The sequence below is a fragment of the Varanus komodoensis genome, unplaced genomic scaffold (assembly GCF_004798865.1).
Source record: "Varanus komodoensis strain SLA01 unplaced genomic scaffold, ASM479886v1 scaffold50, whole genome shotgun sequence".
NCBI classification, from domain to species: domain Eukaryota; kingdom Metazoa; phylum Chordata; class Lepidosauria; order Squamata; family Varanidae; genus Varanus; species Varanus komodoensis.
This window is the reverse complement of record NW_025336088.1, coordinates 5,324,904-5,345,762: the sequence shown is the minus strand read 5'-3', so window position 1 is coordinate 5,345,762 and position 20,859 is coordinate 5,324,904. Positions and strand designations below refer to the sequence as shown.

The 20,859-nt window shown below is 48.8% G+C and overlaps 1 protein-coding gene across 1 annotated transcript; it reads left to right on the top strand.

The window, feature by feature from the left end:
* Nucleotides 1-1,539: 1,539 nt before the first annotated feature.
* On the top strand, nt 1,540-14,244 carry LOC123031776 (keratin, type I cytoskeletal 14-like). The gene is made up of 8 exons (XM_044447094.1): nt 1,540-1,581; nt 5,434-5,562; nt 7,586-7,668; nt 9,803-9,959; nt 10,529-10,690; nt 12,122-12,247; nt 12,951-13,159; nt 13,769-14,244. The coding sequence occupies exons 1-8, from the start codon at nt 1,540-1,542 to the stop codon at nt 13,833-13,835; spliced, it is 975 nt and encodes a 324-aa protein (XP_044303029.1). The 3' UTR covers nt 13,836-14,244.
* Nucleotides 14,245-20,859: the final 6,615 nt, after the last annotated feature.

The following is a 20,859-nucleotide window of genomic DNA, read 5'->3' as shown; positions in this document are numbered from 1 at the left end:
GGGGGCTCTTGGCATTACCTCTGAGAAAACTTTATGCAGCTATCCAAGTTTTTTCTCCTTAAGAGATTTTTCCACAGTGAGAAAAAGGATGGAAGTAGCTGTAGGAGAAGACAGGAAGGAATGACATCTGGACCATATGTCTAATTTTTGAATGAGCTGTTGTGATGGTGCAATAACCCCTTTCTTTGGAACCAGCATCTGTCTCTTGTATCAATCATGCATCTATAAACTCAGAATCACCCAAAGCCTTGTGGATTTCAAGCAAGGCTTCTGCAGTGCTGTGGGACTGGGCATATGCCAGCAGTGGATTTTGGGCATTCTCCCTGAACTTTCAGCAGCAGAAACCTAATCCTCATCAAAGAGGAGGCAAAAGTAAACTTTTTGTTAGTCTACTCACAATTGCTTTAGTGGATGAAAGTTTATCCTCTGCTCTGTTGTCAGTTATGAAGAAAGTAGCAGCTGTCCCATATTCCTTTGCACTGATCAAGAGAGGATGCCACGTTGGAAGAAGGGCTCTGCAGAAACCAGAATGACCTGTCCCATTCCTTTGAAATATTGGTGGGCAGCAGCATATTAACTGCAAATACTGCAGTGCTGAATCACCCCCGAATTGCCCCACATTGCAGGTGAATTCTATAGCAATATGGGCACAAGAAACTGTTTTATATTGTCCTTCTAGCCCAGTATTGCTGGCACTCATTGGCAGCATGGCTGTGCAGGTCTTCAAACAGTTTTTCCAGGCTTACCTGAAGATGCGCATGTTGAACTGGGGAACTTCTGCATCCAGAGCATCTTTACTACTGAGTGAGAGGCACACACTCAAGAGAGAGAAAAGCAACTTCTTTGAATATTCTGCTTCGGTCAGGGGCAGCCCTGACAATCTTGCATGGATTGATTCCCTTCCCAGCGGTTCCCACAGCCCATTCTTTCATGATGAAACCTGTAAGCTTTTGTATCTCTATCTGTCTTGGGCATTGTAGGGTGCCGAGGCAGGATTCATGGGTCATTTTTCACCTTGCTTATCTTGTCTTTCATCTGGCATTGACAAATTGCCTGGAATCCAGCTCTGATCATGGGTTTTGCAATGGCATTGAGAATTTGCCTTGCTTCGGAGGAAGAGGAATGGCCCCAAGCACGGCTTTCAAAACAAAAGCCTTTCTTGTTGGTGTCTTTGTGAAAGGCCAGATGGCCTGCTGGGGGGGGGGGGGGCTGCGAGCTAGCCCAGCCCACCCACTTGCCAGCATATAAGAGGGAACCCTCCGAGAGCTACATCGCTCAGTCTCCCGCTCTGTGTTGCTTTGCACCACTGGAACTATGACCACTGCTTTCTCTAGCCGTAGCCGGTCCTTCTCTGGTGGCCTGCAGGGACCCAGAGGGGGAAGCTTGCTTGGCCTAGGGAGGCCTCAGGCAGTGTCAAGTGTCTATGGGGGCTCTGGGGTCCTGGCCAGCTTCTTGCCCCTTACCAAGGATGGCTTGGCAAGGCGATACGGGCCGGGGGCTCTGGAGACCAATATCTTTGACATGAATGAGAAAGACACCATGCAGAATCTGAACAACCGCCTGGCTGCTTATCTGGACAGGGTAAGTTGCTGGGGGGCGCTTCTGGGTAGCGGAGTCAGGCATGGTGCGTTGCCTTAAAGATGGCACTGGGCAGGGGCAGCGGCAAAAGGAGCACCGTGCCTGGCTCGGCTTTTGGAATGGAGTTCCAGGAAACAGGGACAGGGCTTGATTTTTAGAAGAGGATGCCAGGATGTCCGACCTGTGTTGGGAGCTCTGCCCTTTCTCTGGGAAGAAAGTGCTGATTCTGTGCACAGGGGGACAAGCTATAGTTGCTCAGTGGTGGGAAAAGGCCCTGGATCCAGAAGAACCCGCATGAGCTCTTCTTTCGCACGGGTGGGGAGGGCGACATTATGGGAAGAGAAGGGCGCACAAGCCTCAATGCGTCTGTAAGAGGCATTCTGCCTTCCTCATTACCACTGTGGCCCCATTTGCTGTCTACGTTTGGCTGAGGATGCCTTCCCTATCCTGGAAGGAGGTGACCCTGGAGGTGAAATTTGTAGAACGGATACTGGCCAAATAGGCAAAATGCCATTTGCTCAGTGAGCAATTGTGCAAATGGTTTCCAAAGGTAAGTCCAAAGGGACTGTAGCCACTTCCAGACCAGGACCTGGCAAGGTGGAGGTGGTGAGGTGCTGCAGGATGAGGACAGAGCCCCTGAAGATGAGGACAAAAGGCTTCCACTGCTTGGAATGGGAGATATTACATTGCATTGATATGTCACCTTCTTCCCTCGTATGAGGAACCCAAGGGAGCTGATATACCTGCATTTTATCCTCATAACAATCTTGTGAGGCAGGCTATATTGAGAGTCTGGGGCTGGCCCAGTCACGTGCTAAGCTCCATGGCTGAGTGAGGTCACGGCCACAGGAGAAGCAAAGGGCCTGAGCCCCATCCATTCCCAGCAGTGCCCAGATTCAGGTTTTCTGCCGAACGTGTTATTTGCTTTTAGAAAGCCATTCTTGCAGCTGCTAATTGTGCGGATGGCTTCTTGTCCAGTAGCTGGGGCACAAGTCCAGCTTTGCATGAACGCTGTCACAGGCTCCCTGCAAGAAAATTGTCCGGAGCAATGTCTGTCAGCTAATAATTATACTCTGCATTACTGCTGCAGCTTTCCCCAGTCTGGTGCATTCCAGGTGTGTTGAACTACTACTCCCATTATCCCCAGCCAGCATGTCCCACACAATCCTTCAAAATAATGTGTTCCCAGATATGCAGATATTTCTGCTCTAGGTAGGACACCACCACTGGGAATAATGTTTTTGAGAGCGACTTCACTGTAGGATTAGTGTGGGAATCAGACCAAAGTCACTCATGTTCAAAATTCAGCAACAATTCAGTGTCAAACATTTACAGATGTAATCAGATCAGGGGAAAACAAAAAAACTGGGGTGGGGGTTGTTTGCCAAGTCTTTGTCAAATGATTTCTTGCGTAAGAACATTCCTCACCACTTCTAAGCCAAATATTGTGCAAAAGGGGGACTTTTGGGAAAATAAAGTTTAAATTAGGAGGATATACACTTGTTTTGTTTTCAACAAGCAAACTCCAATTAGGCAAATGAACTCTGAATTTCAACTTTAGAATCATGTGTCCACTTTGGGTAGTCAGTTGAAGAAAACAGATAGTAGATGCATGCTTCTGAAGCTAAAATGTCACATTGTGGGATTTTTGTTGAAAGACTAGAGGGTTTGTAACAGGGTCTGCTCTTGTAACCCTTATGCTTGGCTGTGCTGGCTCAATTTTTCTTCACTAATGGCACAGTCTAATCCGTGTTCAGACAGAAAAAAGGCCGACAACTGGCTAGGGCATCTTGGGTGCCCCAAGGTTTTTATTCATTCTCAACCTTCATGGGTGTCCTAACTGACTTTTTCCTGCACCTTCTGCAGTTAGGTGACGTCCTGGATATGCTTGTGATTCCGGTCAGCCTGGTGGGATCCCTGCTCTGACACCTGCCTACCTTACATCTCTGCAATGCAGGAAGCAAATTGGCACAGCACCCCTATTTAAGATGGGGCACTGTGCCAGTGTTGTTAGTACTTCATTTCTGCAAAGCAAGATGCTGTGAAAGAGGCAGCCACAATGCTTCTCCGAACGTTGACGGCAGAGGCAAAAGTACTCTGCACATGTTCTGAGGAACTCTTTTTACACCAGAGCCTTCAGTTCTTTTATCTATGAGACAAAGTCCTGATGAGCTCGGGCTGAAACTAATAAAGGCTTAATGATAATTGCCATGTAGTCCTTGTTTGTGCAGCAATCCTTTGACAAGCAGGTTTCTATTCCTTATCTTTAGATTTCTTCTCTGGTTATGGTTGACAGCTACCTACAAACACTAAAGGTTATCTAGACACCCACCCACCCACAAATCTTGAAATTAGTATAGTTGAAACAAAGGTAGGTTTCAATCTACTGTAACTGGATTAGTAATTTTATTTGTTGGGTCAATCGCCTGGTATCAACCATGCTGGATTTTACTAATTCATGTGCTTTTTAATGTGTTATAGCATGTCCATTGTTCTTGTTTTATATTGTGATGATCTAAGCTAGTCTTTCCCAACTTTTGTATGGCTTGAAGTGTCTGAGCCTGCCTACTCTTGGAAGCTAAGCAGGGTTGGGCCTGGTTGAAGTCTGGATGGTTGTCTTCATGTTGGGAACTTCCCAGGGAGCTTTAGCTATGGATGGTATAAAAAGGTTAATCATCATCTGGTGCCCCAGCTACGTCAGACCAACTCCCATTTCTGCAGAGGCCCTCCTGCTTCAGTCTCTGCAACATTGGCAGCCCCACTGCAATTTTCCTCTTCCTTGTTTCGCTTCGCTGCTGGCAACTTTGGCTGGGGCAGGTTTTATGGCAGGGCCGGGTGCTGACCCTGGTGAGTTCCTTGGGGAGGGGATGAAAACTTGCAGCCCCTGGAAGTTGCCACCCATGATATATAGGAGTGCAGGCGATGTAAACTAGCAGCAACCTGCCAGTGCAAATAGACCCATTTTGAAGGAAGTGAACATACACTGCCATCTAAAAAACGGCCTGTAAGATCATTTAACCCAAAATCTAAAATAATCTAGCTGATGCTCTCACCCTGCACTGCCAAAAGTGATCATGTGAACAGCCACTCCTGCTCATTTCGATGAGGCGAAAAAATTTCCAGCAAACTGTGTCCCAGGTGGGTCAGAGATGTTGTTTATCTCTCTTCCAGGTCCACAATCCACACTCTGCTGCCATGCTTTATGATGGGACTACCTCCAGCTGTTTTAAAAGTCACACATACACCCATTAGCATTCCCTGTAGTGCTAAACTTGTCTAGTTCTTGTGCCAATCCATTTGGAAGCAAATGGGGACCACTGACAAACCAAGAGAATGGGCTTCCCCGAGAGGTCGTTGAGGCCCCATTGGTGAAGGTGTTCAAAGATAGGCTGGACATGCACATGGTAGGCATGTCGTGAGCGGAGCTGGCTGGAGCCGGGGGTCAGACTAGATGGCCCTGGAGGCCCCTTCTGACTCGCTCTGTTTCTATGGTTCTATTTCCATATACTTGCAGGGGACTCCCTTGGTTCCCTGAAGTATATTACTTTGTACTTCAAAAGATCAAAAAATCTTCTTTAAAACAAAAATCCTCCAAGCAAACTGATGAGGGTCCTGCCAGATTCCAGGGCCTACAAATTGTTATGTGTCAAGACAGACAGACAGAAAGAGAGGTGGAGGAAGGGCCTGCGCCCACCAGGTTTATGTACATATTCAAAGCAAACAGCAACTTCTCTAGTGGCAATCCTTACAAATCAGCCAGCAAAGAGGACCCCTGCGCCTTGTGGGATTTGGCAATGTCTCTTTGATTCGGGTCTAATCTCATCACCCGGCTTGATTTCCTCTGCTGTTTGCCAGGTGCGCTCTCTTGAAGACTCTAACGCGCAGCTGGAGCAGAAGATCCGGGAAACCTACATAAAGCGAGCATCGGCTGATGGCCCAGACCTGAGTGGCTATTTCAACACCATCACAGATCTGAAGGCTAAGGTATCAGCACCATCATCATTGCCAGCTTTATCAATTTGGATTTGTGTTCTATTTTAGATACTGCTTAGATCCAAGGTTGCAGAGAGAAATTTACTTAGGCAACACACAAATCAAAACATGCTTATGCTTATGAATTGTGTGATGTAGCTCTTTCATCAAAAGACACATACAAAAATCTGCATATTAGGAAAAAGTACTAAAAAGGCATATATTATGGCAAATAACATAAAATTCAATCTATTAAGCAAAATAGGAGAAATGTGCATGAAAATGCATTTAAATTTGCAAGTGGATTATAAAAATAAATTCATAAACTGATACAGGAACAGGGCAAAACAAAATTAAGAATGGAAAGAGAGGCACATTCCGACTAAGTCCATCCCGACTTAGGACATGAAGATGTAAGGACAAGATATTAGATGACATGAATCTGCACCCAGTAAGATTTTCCTGAATGGTCTCTTACACGGGTATCTACACTACAAATGTGTATCAGCTCCATCCACACACAGGGCTTTCCTCAAAGAATCTTGAGATTTCTACAGTTGTGAGATGTGGCAGATTCTCCATCAAAGAGCCTGAACAAAATCACACAAAATCAGAATTGTCATGGTTTCTTGGGTCAATGGAAAACTATATAGGGCACAGTCCTACAGGGATGAGAGTCACTTCTGAATTTGGAGGCTTATGTTCTCCTAATGTGGTGTAGAAGGAGCAGTGGATGGGATCTTCATCTCCCTGCTCCTTTTGCTCTTCATTTTCACTAGACAGGACCTCAGATGGGGAGAGAAGAGCCTGGAGTGTCTTCATGACTCGTTGTATCCTGGCTGCCCCCCCATCCTCCTCTCCGCGCCCCCCCCCCCAGATTCTCCTCTGACCTAGGGGAGCAGCTGGTGTGGTTCTTTCCTCTCAGTCTGCAAAGGAGGCAGCGAGGGAGATTGGAACAATGTCTCTGCCCCTAAAGCAGGAAAACCACTTCATCCTATGGCCCCTCAGACAGTGCTAGGGGCCATAGGATTGTTCCCTCCAGGTGCAACTGTACGTATGCTTAAGCAGAAAAAGGTCCCACCAACCATTTTCAGCACTGACAAGGAAATTGGACTAGGCAAGACTACACATATTAGAGAGCATAAATGTGTACTTGTGCACCTGTGAAAAACCAAAACATTTATCTATCTATTTATTTAAAAGCTGTGCCATTTCCAGAGATCAAATCCCTCTGTGATCCCAAATGCACTTTTTAGGCTCCATAAACCAAAACAAAAAGGTGCTAAAGAGGAAGAGGTAGCAATTGGAGTGGGGAAGAGGATTCAAGATGGATTCTGCCATGAAGGACACAGGGGTTTGGTCTGGAGGACTGAGGGGAAATGAGGGGGAGAACAAGCCTCAGTTAGGCCAACTGTCTGGCAGATGCACTGGGGGTGTTCAGGGAAATACTGCCCCCACCCCCATGGTTTATTTGCAAGGTAGCTTATTGTGGGAGGCAGTGACAACTCAAGTCACTGCATCCATGCATTGACACAGCTTTTAGTTTGGAGCGTCCGTGTGAGGCCTTCTTAGCAGGGCTGATCTGAGACACTTTGTTGCCCGAGGCAGAACAGGAAACAGCAGTCTGAGTCAAGGTGGCATAGTGCTTCCGGCTGGCCTGAAAACCCCACAAGCATCACTCCCTGGCCATAAAAACACAACGTGGCTAACTTCAGTTTGCTCTGTTACCCACCATCAGGTGGCCTCCGACCCTGCTTTTTGCCAGCCAGTGGGCTATCCGTTCAAAAAGTGCTGGAGCCCAGTCCAGGCCCCTGTTGTTCTCCTCCTCGTGCCCAATGACCACAGCCCAAGACATGTGGGAAACTGCCCCCCACCCCCCCACCGGGATTTTGCTGCAGGTCTCCCTTGTGGGGCCTCTCTCTCATGATCTTTACTCAGCCTTAGCTGAGAGGGCTCCATGGATCCCCTTCCTGAGCAAACTCTCTCCTTTGATAGTACTCTGGAAGGCTTACCTGCCTCTTTCATCTACCTGCAGATCCAACAGGAGACTCTGACGAATGCTGGGCTGCTCTTACAGATCGACAACGCAAAGCTTGCCGCCGATGATTTCAGAGTGAAGTAAGATCTCTTCCTCCTCACTGCCTCTTTCTTTGTCTCATTCAGATGTTCGTGTTTGATTTAGGGGTACGGTTTCCTGAATGTTGAAAAGCTTTTCTACACAAGGCAGTTTAGCTGCTTCTGCTTTTGGCTTCATTGCTGAATTGAAATTTAAGCACAGCTGGCTGGCGAAACGGGACTATGCACAATTTAAATATGTTTATGGATTACCATTAAAAGAAAAAATTTGGGAGGTTGACCGAGTAGGCCTGAAGTTTTTTTGATGATGGAAGATTTTTTAAGTTTCTTTCTGTTAGTTTTTTTAGTTAGTAGAAAATAGCAATAAAACGTGTTAAAAAAAGAAAAGAAATCTCAGCACTGCACAAGGAGCAGTTCCTTTTCTGCTTCTCTAATACATAATCTCTCAGTATCACTGTGATTTAGTGAAATAGTGTAAATACACTAGAGGAAGTCATGCTTTCTTTTGTTTTCACAACAAAATGCTACATTTCCTTGTTCTAAAGAAACTTACAAAAATGTGGGTTAAACACTGTCACCCTTCAGTTTTCACAGTTCTTGTAATTTTGCAATAGTTATTGGCTCAAAAGACAGACCAAAATGTGTACAACAAAGTAATTTAGGATAAAATGCATTTGATATATATTTTAAGGTACAGAGTGTGCAAAAATGCATATTCTGAATACTGCTATCCAAGAGATATACCTGTGAAACTAGTGTAGTTTTTTAAAAATGCTGTTTGATGCATGAATGGGACAGAATGGAGTTATGGAGGAGCACCTGTGAAACTAACACAGCCCGGAAATAGAACGATCTGTACATCACTAATTGTAGCCTGTTTGTAATTCTCAATCTGGCCTATTCTGAGCAGCTGGCTGGTAAATAGAATAAAATTTTGCAAGGCCTGCTTGCAAGACCTTCCTTGTGAGTCTTTTTGTCGATGTTAGCTTGCAAAGAAGCATACCTCCTAAAAAGAGCTTTGTTTTGATCCAGTCACTCAGATTTTGGAAGACTCTTAAAGCAAAGCTGTGGTTTCTAAATCCCAGTTGACCTCACTAATTTTTGTTTGGTCTGGGAGTCTGATTATCTCAGCCCTGTGATGATGTCCGATTGAAATCACTGCTCCTCTGCAGTCGAACTGAAGAGCCATAAAGCTCCATCTGCAGTTAATTCAGGACATCTGTCATTCTCTATATAATATGGTTGTTTTCCTAGATAAATGGCAATATATTTGTCAGCTGTTTTAACAGGCTTACTTGTATTAACCTGACTTTCATATTCAGGTTGTTTAAATTCAATTTAGAAATTTCTGTAGTTAAATTTAATGTGTATGTTATACTGTATTTTTTGACTTTATGCATCATTATAGACTGCCCAGGGAGCTCCGGATACTAGGTGATTTACAGATGATGATGATGAAGAAGAATTTAGAACTGCCAGTGACACACTTTGGAAGCTACAGGGATTAGACCTCTGGGAAGATGACATGAAGTTCAGTTCAGGGGCGTATTGTGTGTGGAGGAATGAGTGGGTCCATCCATGCTGGCCCTAGTCTCAGCTCCCAGGTGTTGATCAGGTCTTCCATATGAGGCTACCTGACTATCACACAGCAGAGACTGCAAGTGGGGCCAGTCCCTCACTGCCCAGATTAATTACTTCTGGATTTAATATTCTAAGCAGACATTAGGCAATTGGATATAAAAGGAAGAAAAGCTCCCTTAGAAATGGTAGTGTCCTGCTTCTGGGACCTGGATCCAAACCTGGTATCCTTCTGATATTTTGGACTACAACTTCCATCACCTCAACTGTTTGTCATGCTGGCTGGGCCCGATGGGGAGTTTGTTTATGATTATTTTCAAGTCTATAGGCTGCTGAATAGCCATTTATGGATTCTCTAGGCAGCTGGCAACATTAAAAAGCAGCCAACAGTACAATTATAAGCACGGAGCAGGGGAAGCCTGCTGGGAGCAGTGTGAGCTTCTACGATCAGGTAAAATTGGTGTTGTGCTCCAAAACATCTGGAGGAGGCTCGGCTGAAAAAGGCTGGCCCGGAGTATTGCTGGCTGCACTCCTGGTTATAATGGTCATGGGGAAGCATGGATGCAGACATGCCCCACGGACCCTTCTGCCCCGTCAGGCTGGACTCCGAGGTGGCCATGCGCCTGTCCGTGGAGGGAGACATCGGCGGGCTGCGCAAAGTCCTGGAGGAGGTGAACGCGAGCCGGGCTAGCCTGCAGGTGCAGGTGGACAACCTTCAGGAAGAGCTGTCCCATCTCAAGCGGAACCACAAGGAGGTGAGAGGGCAGGTCATCTGCCTGAGAGGGCTCAGCATCCAGCACTGTTGCTGGCTTTGCCTTGTTGCTCGGTGCTTCACCAGAACTGCTTGCCGTCAATGGTAGCTGGAAGATCTAACGGTCCTTTATTTCTCTCTTTCTTAAGTTCCTTGCCAGAGGTTAATGGGAGATGCCTGAGTTTTAACCTCCTTCTCAGGGTCTCCAGGATATCCTAGAATGGAGTCAGAATGAGAGTGAGAACTTTCCCCATTAGTTCTGTGCCCACCTCTGACCCATCAGGTTCACCCAGTTCCACCCCTCCACCAATTGGCCCAAGCGGGTGGCAAAATGAAAAGTGTACACAGAATCCTAGAAACAATCGTTAGGATCAATCGTGTGGGCCCAGATCTGCTGGGCCTCTGTACAAGAGCACGTCCCACTGCAACATTTAGTTGCAGGCCTCCCCTTGGAATACCTCTCCTATTAGGGGCCTGGCTTTGAGGATTGTGCTCCATATCCATCCAGTCTTCGCCCTGCAGGGGTCCCGGTTAGTCCTCTGCGGATGTATGATAGACCCTTTCTTCCCACAGGAAGTGGCTTCTCTCGAGGGACGGCTGGGGGGCACCATCCATGTGGAAGTGGATGCCATGCCCGGTGCTGACCTGCAGAAAATTATCTCAGAGATCCGGGACCAGTATGAGGAAGTCATGGGGAGGAACCGCCGGGAGGCCGAGGCACTGCATAACTCCCAGGTTTGGAAGTGCCGGGCAAAGATGCTGAACATGCTGGAAGCGCGGGGGGGGGGGGGGGGGGGGGGGGTCAGCTGTTTACCCCTCTATGTGGGGATCTCATAGCATGTGGGTGGTGGTGGGGGGACTGGAGCAGAAGGAAAGATGTTTGATCGGCTTCTGTGAGATTCTTGTGTTGGTTGAGTCCTCAGCAGATACTTTCTGTCATTTCTTTCTTCGGACAATGCACAAGGACGAAGCCTTTTTTTAACTTACAACCTCTGCACATCTTTACCAAGAATGCAACCCTTATGTTCAGTTTTTCTCACCTTCACCAGAAAATCTGGTGGCCAAAAGACAGGATGCGGCCCACAGAAATTAGGGAAACTCTGTGGGCTCCTGTGACATCTAAGCAGGCGTGAGTCTGCTTAAAACACTTCCAGCCCCCTCTGGGCCAGCTCCTTCCTTCTAGCTGCGCCCCGCTGGCTGGATTGGCTCTCCCTTTTGTGCAGCCAACAGGGATAAAGACTGAAGCAGGTTTTCACTGGCAGGGATCGGCCAGGACTACAGATCACTGGGGAGCGGGAACCACCCTGGGAGCTTTCTCTGCCGGACGATTGAAGGCGCAGTGTTGCAATATGCTTCGTGGGGTCCCAGAGTTTGCCTCAGATGCATCTTCCGGAAATCACCTTTGGAAGACGCATCTGAAGCAGACTTTGTTTCTTTCTGCAATCACCTTTTGCAAGTGCTGAGCATCCAAAGACCTTTTCCATGTTGCTTTTATCTTCCCCATCCCTCCATGTTTCTAGTCCTTAGGAGTGAGGAGATTACATTCAAGAATTTCTCAGCACTGTCCATTGGTTTAGGACACTTCAATAGACAAATGAGGGAACAGGAGGCAGTGGGCAAGTGCCCTGCATTGCCTCTTGCCCCCCTGAATGGTTGAGGGTGCAGTCCTATGAGTGCTCGGCATTGCCTGGACAGTCCTAGGAAAGCTCAGGAGTCCGGCTTCGGAGCCAGTGCTGGGGGGTGCGATGCAATCCAGAGGATGGGGAGGCAAGGTCTACTAGGATGCGAAAAAGGGCAGTCGTGCTTTTGGGCCAGGAGAAGGGTGGAGGTGCCCTTCACCTCTGCATTACTTCCATCCTTGACTGGATGTCTACCATTCTCTGTGTCTGGGGGTCACAAGCAGCCATGCTATTGTGCTGTCCTGGAAACAAAGTAAATGATAAAAGAAGAGAATGCACACACACACATTCACAAACTCTCTCTCAATTTGCATTGTCCGCTTAGATCGCAGAGCCTTGGGGAAGGGGACTCAGCTCAAAATATTGGATAGCTTAGTGTTGGACTTCAGCTTAATTTGGTGAAAAGCAACCTCCCTCCCTCCCTCCCTTCCAGATGGGAACGGGCATGGATGGTAGGGAGGAACTGGTGGCTTCTTCTCTCTTGCAGTGCGAGGTGATCAACCAGGAGGTTGCCATCAGTACTGAAGCTCTTCAGGCCGCCCAGCTGAAGATCACAGAGCTGAAACGGCTGGCCCAGGCCTTGGAGATTGAGTTGCAGTCCCTCCGGAGCACAGTTAGTATCAGTGGTTTTCCAGGCTGTTGGTAATACTTAATAGCCATTTGCGTTGGCAAGTGATGTGGATTCAGGGGTTCCAGTGGGCAAAGACTGAGATCAACAGGTCGAGGCAGTTGACTGGAGTTTACATCTCCCACAACAAAAAGTCAAGTTTCTAGCCCTTAAGATTGCAAACACTGTATGTAAAAGTCTCGGGAAATGCCTACTGAAATCTCACAAAGCTTGTATCGACTGAATAGAACTGCCAGTGAGGAGACTGGAGGCAGTTCAGCAGGTCACATATCTCTTAGCTTGTACCCAGGCCTACCAGAAATGGAATTTAATTTTCACATTCTGTGTAGGTTGCAGAATTTTACTTTTTCATGATAATGGAAGTTGCATTCCCTTCATGAAGCCTTTTGACATTTTTATCATTCTGGGGGGTGGGATCACCCTTCACATGCTACATTGTAGGTATGATGGGGTGAGCCACTGTTCTGGCTTCCCTACAATGCCCGGACGGGGGAGGGGGTGGCAGTGCTTTAGGGGCGAGTCATGAACGGGGCCTGGCTCCCCCTCCGTTTGACGCACCTGTGTGCGGCGCTCTGCCTCCCAAGGCCATCCCCAGCCCCCCGCCCCCCATCCACTCTCCCTGCTGAAAATGTCCTGTGGAGCCTCCAGTCTCCTTTCCTGCTCACGTACCCTTCCTCTTTGCTTCCAGAAAGAGGTCCTGGAGTGCACCCTGGCAGACACCGAGTCCCGCTATGGGTCGGAGTTGATGCGGCTGCGTGATCTTGTTGCTGCCAGGGAGGCAGAGCTGAGCCAGCTGAGATTGGATGTCCAGCGCCAGGCTGAGGATTATAAGCAGCTAATGGATATCAAGCACCGGCTGGAACAGGAGATAGGCACTTACCGGCGCCTTCTGGAAGGGTAGGAAGGAGCGGGCCTGGCAGGCACGGGCTCTCTCACGGGGCTGCTCCATCACCGCCCTCTTTGCTCCCGAAGCTCAGAGGTGCTCACATGTCCTCGGGCAGCACCATTCACACCTAAGAGGGAGGTCCAGCAGGTTTGGGAGGACCCCAAATCTTGCCACAGTACAAAAAGAAAGGAGAAAACACCTTTCGGAGGAGGCTCCCCTGCTCCCGCAACAGCCCGACGTGTGGAAAGCGTGTGCACCTTCCTGGCTGGAGGCTGTTTGACTATGGGCAGCGTGGAATAGAGTATCCTGGAGGAAGGTGTGGCCGGCTGGGAGGAGTACTGAACAGGAAATGCTCTTAATCTGGTGGGCGCTGCCTTGATGGGCGATCTGTGGCCCTCCAGATATTTCTGGACTGCACCTCTAGTGATCTCTCCCCACTGGCGATGCAGGCTGGGGATGATGGGATTTGTAGTCCAGCACAAGCTGCGCACCCTTGCCTTAGATCACCGTGTGGAGGGTTCAGATAGGAAACTTGGTGGCATAAAGGGGAACCTCAGGCTCAGTGATGTGAAAACCTGGGGATTTTTAAAACTGATTCCGCTTTCTTTTGCTTTCTCCAGGTCGGAGGCCGAGCCACCAACTACCCCAGGTATGCAGAATGCTTTTCTCTTTAGGGTTGCCTTTTAGGGGAAACTGAAAATATTTGTCAACAGGAAGCAGGTCCTAATTTTGCACAGATTTTTGGACTGAGATTCTGCTAGCTTCTCTTATTGTATTTTCAGATACATGGAGAGACACCCCCACACCCCCACACCTGCTTGTTCTTCCTCTTCTGATTCTGTGTTTTTCCAAAGGGGATGTAGGGGTTCTCCCAACCTTTGGGCTTGAATGGGCTTTGCAGTCATTCAGCAGATCAGACAAAGAGCTTTGCCTTCATGAGGCTGGTAATCTACTCTATCTACTTTTGGTTTCCTTACAGAACTGAGATCTGAAAAAAACATTTTGTTTCCTGAATTTCTGGTACATAACCTCTAAATGACACTGTGGTGTAGTGAGCTGTGAAAATACACCCGCGAAAGTAGTCATCTTTTGCTTTCTTTAAATAACCCTGCATTTTCCTGCCCTAGCAAACCTAACCTAAAGTGCTGTTTAGAAACAAACAAATTTTGACTAAAGAACCCATTAAAAACTATGCCTCATGTTGAAAAGCTCATACTCTGGTCCAAATTGTAATGCACATACATCATCATTGAAACAAGCTTTTAAGTTGGTTTAACTAGCATAACTCCGCCTCCAACAATGAATCATGGGAAATGTAGTTTTGTGCAAGCACTGAGATTTATTTATTTATTTGGCATGCCAATTCTTAGGATCCTTTGCTGGGAGCCATGACAACGAAATCTTCAAAAAGCGAGCTAAATTGAGACAAGCCAAGTGAATTGCAATTCACAAAAATAGCCTTAAATTTGCCATGAGTGAACACTCATGTTCAGTCTGAGGAACCAAAGCTTAACACCAGTGTGGTGCAGTGGTTAAGAGCATGGGACTGGGACTCGGGCGATCTGGGTTCTAGTCCCTGCTCAGCCCTGGAGCCAACTGGGTGACTCTGGGCCAGTCACAGACTCTCAGCCCAACCTACCTCACAGGGTTGTTGTTGTGGGGATAAGATGGAGGAGGAGAATGATGTAAGCTGCCTTGAGCCCTTTGTAGGACATAGGCAGGAGATGTTGCAGGACTCCAACTCCCATGGGCCCCAGCTAGCATGAGCAATGGCCAGGGATGCTGGGGCTATAGCCCGACAATATGTCTAGGCTACATAAGCCACCTCACAAGGTGTGTATAAGGGAATTTTTAAAGTCAGGTTTTGGCAAGGGGTTGTCCACTGGGGCACAGAGGCCCCACTCCAAACAGCCTGTCAGTGGTTCAGTCCTACAGGCTTTAGCAAAGCACCTCTGTCTGAGCATCATGAAGAGACTCAAGGCCAGCATCTTGCTGGCTCCTCACAAGTTCACAATCGAGAGACTAAAACCTGAGTTCAGACACGCTGCGGTACAAAGAGCCCTGGGCATTTCAAGCCATGTTCTTCTGTGGAAGAGCTGAAGAAGGCAAGCAAGGAAGTCCAGGGCTCTCTCAACACTGATCTGGGGGAGAATTCCTTCTAGGTTGGAAGGAATTCTGGCTGGCTCTGGACCGTGAGCAGCAGCTAGCCATTGGGAACTGTTCTCACGACAGCTTCAGCACACGGGGGGCAAAGGAGAAGGTGGGCAGTCCCCCGCCCCCCATGCCCAGCTGGGGGTCCTCCTTCTGTCCCCTGCAGAATCCCACTTAGGTGGAGTCCTGCATGCTGCTCTAAGTGTGGGTCAGCCCTGATGTGGCAGAAGCTCCCATCAGCACAGGTCTGCGTGGGCAGCCTGGCCCGTGTCACCTGCCAGCTGGGTGTGGTGGGGGGGGGCAGTGTGGGAGGGGCAGGGGGTGGGCAACTGGGTGGCAAAGCTCCGAAGTCTCTCGGGAGCAGAGAGGCAGGGTCAGCAGCACAAGAGAAGACTCCATGCATAGCATCCCTGCACAAAGGCTAAGACTCCTCAGCAGCAGCAGGAATGCCAAGTAACCTAAGTCCAATCTGCAGAGGAAAAACATGTTTCAGTAAATGTCAAGTGCGCATTGCACAGTAAACATCCTGGGCTTTTTGCTGCATTGGCCAGCTTGGAGACTGACTTAAGAATGTTGCTGAAAATTCAATCTCTGAGATATCCCAAAGAGATAGGGCCCTTGGAGGTCTCCCACGCTGAACATTTGTTAATCCCCCATCCCCAGCAGCATCTCAGGTACGTCACCCCAGCTTCCTTCTTCCACCAGCCCCGTGTCTTGTGTCCTCCTTACAGAGCCCTCTGCGAGCCGTCGAGTGAGGACTCTCATCGAAGAGCTGGTGGACGGCAAGGTGGTCTCCTCTCGTGTGAAGGAGGAAGAGCACCAGTTCTGAAAGAAGGTGGCTTGTTGCCCTGAGTGGTGGCAGGCAGAGGTGTGTGTGTGTGTGTGTGTGTGTGTGTGTGTGGAGAAGAGGCACAATTTCCCATGACTCTGTCCACCAGGTAGATTCTGTGGCTGAAATGCAGGGGTGCCAATAAAGCAAGTCTTCCGCTTCTGCCAAGGGAGTGACTTTGCTGTGGTTTCTGAGATGGGGTCCTGGGTTTGGGGCCTTCAGGTCAACCTGTGACATTTCTTTGACCGCACCAGCCCCATGGCCATTGACTGCCACTCTGTTGTCGCCCCTCCACCCCAGCTTTTATCTGGGATGGGTTGTGGCCCAGCAGTCCTAGCTTCCTTCCGCAGTTTGGGGGATCCAGGGGCAACTGCTGGGAGGGCCCTCTCTTTGCCGGAAACCTTGGCAGGCCACAGTCTGCAAGGGGGAACTGAGGGTATGCAAACTTCCACCTCCCGGAAGTTCTGGTCTGCAGCATTCAGCAGCCCTGGCCAGCATGCCCAAAGGGTAGGGGTGGTGGGAGTTGCCAGCAGGTTGCCCACCTCCTGTGCAGATAATATTGGGCTAGGTGGAATAATGGATTGACCTGGCCAAGAGCGAGCATCGTCCTGTATTCCCATTCATCCGCCCTCCTTCTGCCAGCAGCACCATGGAAATAATCCTCTGGCTGCCCGGTTCATTTTTGCTGAATTTCCCTTTGGTATTGAACCCAATTTAGTTCAGTATGTGATGGTGTCAGATGTGTTTCTTTCCACCTGCAGTGGCCAAGCCAGTGGCCCATGGAACGCATGCGCCCCTTCTGTGTAATCCCTTCTGTCAAATTTGCCGAGATGGCGGCAGAGCCATTTTGGGCTGGCTGGCGGCTGAATTTCAGCGCACAGTGGCCAAAAGGGCCTGTTTAGTTTTAAAACGGGGCCCATTTTTCTTGCTGCTGAAATCTGGCAACAGACCACAGTTGTTTTTTCCACCTGTCCAGCACCGGTTGCTGAGGTGTGGCAGGGAGGCAGGTAATGTTGGCCACGACACAATTCCTCCCTAAAGAAACTGGGCTGGGAGGTCTTGATGGAACAGGAAGAGGAGCAGGGGCCAGCGGGACTGAAACCCACTCTATGGCCTTATCCCAAAAAGGACCCAGGAAGGGAGAGAAGTGGCTTGTGCTGGCAATTGCCAAGAAGTTGTGTGGAGGGGGGAGTGCCCAGATGGCACCCTTCACACACTCGCGAGGCCCCCGCAGCTTATATGTGAAGGGGCAGCAGCCCTGTGCCCAGATGCCCTGCCCCGTCTCGCTCGCCTAGCTGACATTGGCAATCCCATCAGTAATTCTCGAGGCCCCAAGTCATAACTTCTTTTTGACACTAGGTGGCAGTAGAAGCTGCATAATCAGTGCATGCTGCAATTTAGACTCGAGATCATGATGGGGGTGCCTATTTGTGCTACATGAAGTTTGAAGGTTGTTTTGCAGTACCCTTGAACAGAATTGTTCTTTTAACTGGGTAAGATAAAGGAAGAAACTGCTTAAGGAGAAATATGTTTTTCTTGAGGGGGGTGGGGTGGGAAAGCGAGGAAGACTCTCACAGAGCCTTAAAGATGTGTGTGTTTATTTGGCATGTGTTTACAGACCAGAAGATGATCAGCCTGTTGGAAATCAATGGATCGATGATCCATTACGGGGCTCTTCTAATCCAGCATCCAGAATTCCAAAATGCAGTACAGGCAAATAAAGTTGTTCAAGCCCTATCCAAAGCTAGCTGTGTGAGCAAAGGAAGAGGTGCCCACTCTGGGGCAATTTGAATTCATGCATGTTCCAGCACCCAACTGTACACTGAAAGTAACCCAGGGTGTCTTATGTGACAGACTAAATCCTTCGGCCGTGCCACAGGCGGCCACTAGGTGCCAGTGCAGCCTGCGTGCTAGGAAGGGTGGCTCTCTAGCCCTGCCGGCATTAGAAAGCAAAGGTGCATCATGGACCCTTCACCGGCATGGGGTGCAGTAGGACAAGGAATGCACAGTGAATAAACTCTCCACGTGGTCTGAGCAAGTAACCAAGCCAAGCTGGACCAGCCATTGGTCTAATTTCTCTTACAGGCAGCCATGGAGGAGCCCGTATTGGATCGTGCCCTCCCTCCAGCTCAAATGGCGCACTGCCAATTTGCTTCCAGTGACGCAAATAGCGGGGTGTGTGGGGAGGGCAGGAGCCAGTCTGGGTCCCCCCTGCTCCCCAGCATTAGTCTTTTGAAACGGCGTTACAAGTGATGGGAGGTGAAATTGCAGCTCCCAACCTCTTGGCTCATATGGTCCCCAGAGATGCTGCAGGGAAGCATGGGACGATCCTGCTGGCAGCAGGCTACAGGCCTTGGGATAAAAAGAGACTTCCCCCCCTCCCTTCACGGCATGCCCATTGTACTGGACAAAAGCCACACATGATCTTGGAATACGGCCTTTGATGTTGTGGCATCACACTCCAGAATTTTCTACTATTACCTTCTAGGCAAGATCCAATTCTGAATCTTCAGCAGTTAGTGAAAACATAGTTTTCTAACAAGTGTTCCCAGGAAACTACTAGTATCTTCTGTATGCAGCAATAACATAAAGTATTTAATCATGATCTATCATAAATAAATCACATCTATCAAATACAGATCTTATAGATCACAAAATATCACATAAAACATAGTATCAGAAGGATTGCATAATTATGATCTATCATACACTTCTGTGTAGGCTGAAGTGTCCAATCCTGCCTAATCTTGGAAGCTAAGCAGGGTCAGGCCTGGTTAGAATCCCAGTGGGTGACTTGAGTGTATGATTCTGTGATGATTGTTGTAACCCATTGTAATAGAAATATGATGATGATGATGATGATGATGTTTGATTAGTCTAAGCCTTTTTTTCACTGCTCAGAGAGTCCTGGTTAGGACTATTGGATGCAGGTTTACCAATCAGTCAATCAAATAAATAATTTGAACACTGCCTGGAAAATTTCCTTTAATGCAAACAATTCAGAAAAATCAGGTACCACTGCCAGATTCTGTTGTGCGTACATCGGTCGGGGGTGGAAGTCTGGGAAAGTGCTGCTGTTTACCAGAGCAGGTGGATCTCTAGCAAAACCCCTTGAGACTCAGGTAGAGCCAGAATGGAGCGGGAGTGAGCAGCAGTCAAACAAGGGAGGCCGGCAAGCCAACTGTCTGCCAGGTACGGTCTGTCCGATGCATGCAAATTCTGCAGAACAAAGGCACTGGCCTGCCATGGAAGGGCCAGAGGTGGGAATGTACAATACTGGCCAGAGCACCCAACGTGTTTGTCCAATATGCTACTGATAGTATATTTCAAATGTTTGCGTGCAGTCCTGCTTGCCGGAAGATTGCATGCTTGGAATTTGCTTCACAGCTAGGTACATATAGCACACTTTATTTGACGAGTCTTTGTAGCAGAGAGTGAGGGAAGCAAACTAAGCAGACACAGTCAGATGATACGGACTAAATATGGTCACAACTTTTATTGGTTACAGCTTACGGAGGATCGCATGGCACCGAGTGTGGATTGGGTAACTGGTTGGCCTGTCTGCCGGCCACTTGTCCTCCCAGCCCCTGTGTTGGCTCACTGGATGGGAAGCAAGAGATCGAGGTGCCACAGAGATGTGGACAGTTCACATGGCCTTCTTTTTCTGTTCCATGGGGGGGGGGGACACAGACTCCTCCCTCTATATCCTGCATGCAGACTCCCCTTTTTAGGGGGTGCAGGAGTCACTCCTAGCTTGTCTCCAAAACCGGGCCTGGCCTAGTACTTACAATGCTCCAGCTCTCCAGTTATGGTGTGGGAATACGACAATGGCAAAGAAACAAAACTCCTTTCCCATGAGTGGTGTAGATGCTTGCCTGTGCTTTCCTGGAGGGGGACCAGAAAGGAGAATTTCTCCCTCTGGTCCTCCTCCCAACACCCCTCCCATCCCATCAGAGCCAACCAGAGAGAGATACTGGCTGCTGTCAGTTTCCTTTCAAGCACGTGTGTGAGATGTGGTTGCCATGTGGTGTTGTGCGAAGGCACTCTGCACAAGTCCAGAAGCTCATTCTCACCTCCAGCAGTGTGTCAGCTATTCAAAGCCTAAGGCCTCGCTCTGGAAATGGAATCCAGCCCTGATGGGGTCCTGGCCAGGATGTGTTCAGAATGCTGAAGGTGCTTGAGAAGACGATCTCTGTGGGTCCCCTCCACCGAGCAGGAATGCAGCATGCAAGTAGTGGATTCTCTCCCTTGCTCTCTCGTGCCTGTCCCAGCACCTGGGAGCATCCGGCAGCTGCCTCGGCCCCCGCAGCATGTCACTGACATCTGCCCCCCACACCCCTTTATCTCCCCCATTCCCTGGCCCTCCAAACTGGGTCCAGGAGCCACCATTTCACTGGCACACAGTGCTCCTGATGTAGCATAGTCTGGGGCATTGTGGGAAATTGACATGGCAGCTCCAAGACCTAGCTGCCCAGGGCTGATGAGACAGACTGCTGCTTGCTGGGGCACAGAGGGACCACACTGAAGTAGGAGCCGGTCTGCCAAAGTGGGAATGACAGCACCAGAAGCCAGTCTGCCACGAGCCCCTTCAGACATGGAGCTGACCTTCCTGAGTCCTCCATACCAGTGAGATGGCAGTATCCACAAGGCTAGACCATCTGGGGCAGGAGCAGGGTCCATTTTATCCTTACTGCACTGTGTGATACATTTAAGAGAGTTTAAACTGCAAAA

Bases quoted from the DNA above. Each gene is read 5' to 3' on its own strand.
- LOC123031776 (XM_044447094.1), top strand. From the start codon at position 1,540: ATGCAGAATCTGAACAACCGCCTGGCTGCTTATCTGGACAGG. The intron at 5,563-7,585 runs GTATCAGCACCA...ATCTACCTGCAG, and splicing joins TCACAGATCTGAAGGCTAAG to ATCCAACAGGAGACTCTGAC. The intron at 9,960-10,528 runs GTGAGAGGGCAG...TTCTTCCCACAG, and splicing joins TCAAGCGGAACCACAAGGAG to GAAGTGGCTTCTCTCGAGGG.